This window comes from Sturnus vulgaris, chromosome 10 (genome assembly GCF_052056855.1).
Source record: "Sturnus vulgaris isolate bStuVul1 chromosome 10, bStuVul1.hap1, whole genome shotgun sequence".
NCBI classification, from domain to species: domain Eukaryota; kingdom Metazoa; phylum Chordata; class Aves; order Passeriformes; family Sturnidae; genus Sturnus; species Sturnus vulgaris.
The window spans coordinates 4,677,502-4,683,501 of record NC_142252.1 but is presented as its reverse complement, the minus strand read 5'-3'; the positions used below and the strand labels follow the sequence as shown (position 1 = coordinate 4,683,501).

Below are 6,000 nucleotides of genomic sequence, written 5' to 3'. Positions count from 1 at the left end.
AGCTGGGGAAGGGGCTGGAGCAGCAGGAGAGGCTGAGGGAGCTGGGAAAGGGGCTCGGCCTGGAGAAGAGGGGGCTCAGGGGGAACCTTCTGGCTCTGCACAACTCCCTGACAGGAGGGGACAACTGGGGAGGGTCGGGATCTGCTCCCAGGGAACAGGGACAGGATGAGAGAAAATGCTGCCAACTAAGTTGTGCCAGGGGAGGTTCATATTGGACATCAAGGAATGGGTGGCCAGGCATTGGAAGGGGCTGCCCAGGGAGGTTTGGAGTCTCCATCCCTGCAGGTGTCCAAGGAAGGCCTGGACGTGGCACTCAGTGCCCCGGGCTGGTGACAAAGGTGGGCATCGGTCACAGGTTGGACCTGATCGTCTTCGAAGGCGTCTCCGACCCCAGTGATTTTGCCGTCCTGTGTTGTCCCTCCTCCTCTTCCTCCCGGCGCCGGGCGGGATGCGGGAAGAGGCGGGAAGAGCCGTGAGGGGGATCCCGCCCCTCCGCCCGCGCTCAGGGGGCGCCCGCGGCGGCGGGAGCGGCGCGTGCGCGGGGCGGGGCCTGGCGGCGGCCGCGCCGTGCGAGGGTCCGGCGGGGCGGGGGGTCCCGCCCGCTTCCCCCCGGCCCTGCGTCCGTCCCTCCGTCCCCGCGGAGCGATGGTGCCGCGGCGCCGGGAGCCCGGCGGGGGGCGGCGGGGCCGGCCCCGCGAGGCGGCGGGGGAGGCGGGCGCGGGGCCGCGGTGGGGCCGGCGGGTGCGGGGCCCGCGCCGCCATCTCCTCCGCCTCCTGCCGCCGCCGCCGCTGCTGCTGCTGCTGGTGCTGCTGCCCGCCGGCGTCCAGGGCCAGCCCGGCCCCGGGCCGCACGCCCCGGACTGGCCCCCCGGCGGCCCCGGGCCCAGCCTCAGCATCTACCTGAGCGAGGAGGAGGTGCGGCAGCTGATCGGTGAGTGTGCCCGGCGGCGACACGGGGCCCGGCGCCGTGCGAGGCTGGGGTGGTGCGGCTGAGGGCAGTTCTGTGGGCCGGGGTAGAAGTTTGGGGGGCTGGGGAGGCTGTGGGACTGGGCTGGGAATGGTGGGCAGCAGGAGCGGAGGTGGCTGTGGGGTCCAGGAGGGAATTGAGAGTGTCTGTGGGAATGTTGGGAGGGAAGCAGATGTCGGATGCAGGGAAGGGTGGAGAGGGCTGTGAGTAGGAATGAAGGATCTCCATCTCATGAGAGGATGGGGGTCTGTGGGTCTGGGATGGGAATGGGTGAATCCAGAGATCTGTGTGGGTTCTGTGGGAGTGGCTGCGAGCAGGGATGAAGGACCTGGGGCTCGGGAGATTGGGGGGCTGAGGCACTGGGGTGGGGATGGTGGGTGTCAGCAGGACCAGGGGTTTGCTGTAGCGTCCAGGAGACGGGTGATGTCTGTGGGACTCCTGCAAGGGATGCAGATTTGGGGGTGCAGAGGAGAATGGAAAGGGTCATGAGCAGGGATGAAGGACTTGGAACTCTGGAGAGGATGGAGAACTATGGGACTGGGGTGGGGATGGGTGATCCCAGGGATCTGTGGGTTTTGTAGGACTGGGGTCATGGTGAGAATAGACGAGTCAAAGGGGTCTCTGTGCGGCCTTGTGTGTGTGTGGCTGGGGGGAAGAAAAGAGCACAGGGCTTCACCCTTATGGTGAGGGGCTCCCCAGATTGGAGCAACTGGGGATGGAGTCCTGTGGGAGCAGGGTAAGCCCCGCAAGAGGTGAGCTCAGGCCCATGATTTAATTAGCCAGGCAAGCGACATGCCGAGGGCAGAGAGGAGACCTGGCAATAATTGGGTGTGTGTGTGAAAGGAATCTTAATTTCTAGGCAGGCTGACAATTGCTGCTCAAGGACTTGGAGGCAGTTCCTGAAGTCCCCCATCTGGCCCGCTGTGGAAGGCTTTCACAGGAGTTCTGTGCTTGGAGAGTCTGACTTAAACAAAGATTTGTTTTCTGTAGGCTTTGGCTTGCATGGGCTCTTGTTTAGAGTTGGTGGCTGGAGTCTCAAAACACATCTGTTGGTGTCCCCAGTGATTTGTTTTTCCCAAGTGCCCTGTATCCCTGCAAGCTGGAAAACTGGCAGTGCAAGACTTTATTTGCGTCAAATGGACAAAATAAAAATATCTCCAGTTAATTGCACTCTGTGAGCACCCAGCTGACCCAAGTCAGGGGATCTGGGGACTGAAGAACACTGTAAACATTTTTCCCTCGTGGTTTGCCCTGGTGATCAGTGTCCTGCTGTTGTCATTTGTGTGTGGCACGTGCTTGCTGCAGATGCTCCAGTGCAGATATAGGGTGGAAATGTCTGGCTTGCTGGTGAGCTGGGATTCTAAATAAGTGCTTAATGAATGGTAAGGTTTGAGCTCTCCCCAGTCTAGTGCCTGAAATCTCTGTTAGTTGGGTTTTTCAGGCTTCTGTGGCCCACTGGCACAATTATTCATCGTGAAGTAGCAACTGAGAAGGCAAGATGTACTGATACTATTTTTTAAGGTAAATTTCTTCCTGTAGCCTCACTTATGGGTGTCTATTACTACATGGCCGAAGGCACTTACTACTCAGCTGTGTCTAGCTGGTTTATATCACTTTAAGTATCTGACATGAATAATCTGTTCTGCCTCTGTGACCCCAGAGACTTGGATGAATTGGAATCTAATGTGGAGGTAAACTGGGACTTGCTTCAGTTAGCGGGGTTCAGATCACTGGAAGTCTGTTGCAAACTAAACTTCCAAGATCTAAATAGTGTTGTTGGCATGAGCAGATTTAATTTTAGGGGTATCTCTACACGTGCTCTCTGCTGTAGGTGGGGTGTAGTTTAAGGAGGCATTTAGGCACAGGCCAATTACCAATAACTTCATGTATTCCTCTAGCAGAAGAAAATCCAGAGGGACAGATAGTTTTGTTCCAGGTCTTCACAATTCTGAAAACGAACTCAGCTTTTCATATGTTCCATGTTGTAGTATCTGATTGGGGTTTACAAGTTCATGGTTTAAGGATTCGTGCTGATGTGGGAACTTGAAAAGAACAGTGAGGGGGTTCAGCTTCTGGAATTTCCCTGAGAAAAGCCATGGTTCAGCAGATGCTGGGATAGTCAGTCACGGGGGATAGGAAAATGAGGTTCTTGTGAAGTGAAGTGTTAAGTTCAGTGAAGCTGCTAATAGAAACTGGATTTTTTCACCTTTTGTCTCTAAACAAACTCTTGTCTCAGCTTCTGTCTTGCTGTGGCTGAACAGAAACTCTCTGACTTTCTCAAGTGCTCATAAACCCAAGTGTTGCAGGAGTTACTACAGCCGTGCTGTTTTTATGCTTCTAAATATCTCTATACATCTTTAGGTGACAGATTTGATTAGGAATAAACGTAAGCACACATGTGGCTGCTGAATCAGTCACAGACAGCGATGCAGAGCTGGAGCATCCCCAGGGTGTGCTGGAAGCTCTGTGGGGCTGTATCCCCACGTGGTCTCTCCATCAGCCAGGCTGACACGGTTCAGTGGAGTGGCTGCTGCTGCTGCTTTCCCCAAACCCGGGGTTCGGTGTCTTGCAGAACCGTGGGTTGTGTTTCAATCAAGTTGTGGCTCTTGTAAGTGAAATAGAAACTTGTTGCAGATAATTTGTGGCTGCTGTTCTTTGTGGCATGGAGGAAGGACAGATAGGATGATTTACAGTGAAAACTGCTCTCTCCTTTCCTGTATGCTCTCGCCAGATTTCCACCGTCGGGCTATGGAATTCTGACCATGTGTCTGCCTTAGGAGGAATTGTTTTGTCGTCTTCAGGACTTTATGTAGAAGCAAACTAGAGAAAACTGGCTCGTCTTGTTGTGTGAGGTGGATTTTTATTTCGAAATGCTGCGGAGTTCTCAGGGTCTGAAAGCAGGACTTGCTATATGGCAGGCATATGGTGTCTCTGTCAGAAGTATTGCCATTCCCATGGAAAATATTCCCAGCCATCCAGACTAGAAGGCTTTGGGAAGAATAATCTGTGGTTTTCGCATAGCTGAATGTATCAGATTCCCCTTGCACCAGGCAGGATTCGGCAGTGGAGGGGATGGAGTAGGAAGGAGTTAGCTGAGGGGACTTGGCTGAGATGACTCCAGCGATGGCAGCAGGAGCCAGAGGTGTCAGGGTGAGAGCAGGGATGAGGTACAGGGTGAGGGGGAGTTGGGGAGGAGGAAGGGAAGTGCTGCTTTTTGGGGAGAGGCATCCAAAACACCACAACCATTTTAGGGGTGTCTGTGAACTCTCTTGGCACCATCATCTGTAGCGTTTTGGAGCCGGTTCATCTGGAGAATATTTTTTTGGGCCTGTGCTTAGACCTGAAGAAAGTTTTGTTAGTCTTAGGTAGTAGTGACTGTGCAGGTGTGAGAACACCACCTGATCCTGTCCCTTTTTCCAGTGACTGCCTTGTGTTGGTGCTGAACACGCAGGTGGTGTGAAGTTAGTGATGAGTTTCTCAATAGGAGGTCTCTGCTTGATTTAGTGACTTTCATTCTAGTTTTCCCATGAAATCAGAATGTGGTGTTTGCCTCATGTTGAAATGCTCCTTTTTTCTGCATTTCACAGGATCCTGGGATGTGAAAGCTGGTAGATCGCTGTTTTGCAGGTAGCAATCTAAGGTCTAGAGAATAAGGTAGAAAATATTCATTATTATTAGATAGCTCACTTTTAATAATTAAGGATCGGATCTAGTCTGTTTGAATACAGGGTGTTATTTGGCACTTTATGCATTCTTGGCATCTCTTAAACCTTGATTATGAGCTCCCAGCAGTTCTGAGCTCAGCCTCACAGGAGACCTCAGGTTCTACCCTGTGATTCTGAGGACCAGAATCAATAGCTGCCTGTGAAATCTTGGCTTAAGCAGTTCTCCTGGCATTGCAGGCTGTTCTTTTGCAGCATTCATGGCAGCAATAAGGTGCTTAAGCAGTGAGGACAACCCTTTCTGTCCCTGCGGGGGTTTTCTTGGACACTACGTGCCTTTCAGCTGTGAAATTGGTCTTGTGGATAGCCCTCCTGTCACATGGCTCTGGGTGTTTTTAGGAGTCTGGTCTGGATGTTAGCTGAGACTTTGGTCCCATGGGGGGGAAAATACCACCACATTATTGTGTAACTAAGGGCTATCATAATGCATATATACGGGGGCTAAATTAGACTTGTAGGGGAATTTTAAAGTCAGAAGTTCTACAGTGTTTACATTGAGTTTCCAAATTTAGTGTTCTCTGGCCTAGTTTCTTCTGAGCAATCACTGAATGCTGTCTGTTGTTAGTTTTATATTTGCACTCACTCAGTTACAGAGTTAAATTAATTTCACTTCTGTGACTGGTACTTACGTGTTCTTGAATTTCATTAAAAGCCATTCTGCAGTTTACTAAAATGAGTTGTCTGGCTGGAAGATGCAACATCGATGCAAAACCTATTGCAGCAGAGGGTTGTTTGTTTGGTTTTTAAATTGTGCTGCTGACTCACAGCGTGGTTGAGGTTGGCAGGGACCTCTGGAGGTCATCTGGTCCCACCCCCTGCTCAAGCTGGGCCACCCAGAGCTGCTGGTCCAACACCACATCCAGGATCTTTTGAACATCTGAGGATGGAGACTTCACCACCTCAGTGAGCAGCCTGGGCCAGTGCTCAGTCACCCTCACTGCATGAGATTTTCGTGCTCTTCAGGCAGACCCTCCTGTGTTTCAGTTTGTGCCTGTTTTTTGGATCTTGTCACTGGGCACTGATGGGAAGGACCTGCTTCCATCCTCTCTGCACACACCTTTGAATATTTATATACATTGATGAGATTCCCCTGAGCCAGCTCTTCTCAGTGTCCTCTCACGGTAGAGGTGTTGCAGTTCCTTTAATCCTCTTTGTGGTCCTTCACTGAACTCTGTCTTGTACTTCTGTGGCTCTTCTCTTGGGAAACCCAGTGCTGCAGGTGTGCCTTCACCAGGGCTGAGCAGAGTCCTGGGAAATGACAGATCAAATGCAATTTTGTATGTTTGTATGGAATCTCAACATCATCTTATT

General features: G+C 52.1%; 1 protein-coding gene across 2 annotated transcripts in view; it reads left to right on the top strand.

Moving 5' to 3' along the window:
- Positions 1 to 645: 645 nt before the first annotated feature.
- The window catches only part of RYK (receptor like tyrosine kinase), a 54,241-nt gene continuing 48,886 nt past the window's right edge, over positions 646 to 6,000 (top strand). For both annotated transcript variants that reach the window (XM_014870428.2, XM_088170388.1), the window contains exon 1: positions 646 to 931. In XM_014870428.2, the coding sequence (XP_014725914.2) occupies positions 646 to 931 (286 nt within the window). The remainder of the gene's footprint in view (positions 932 to 6,000) is intronic.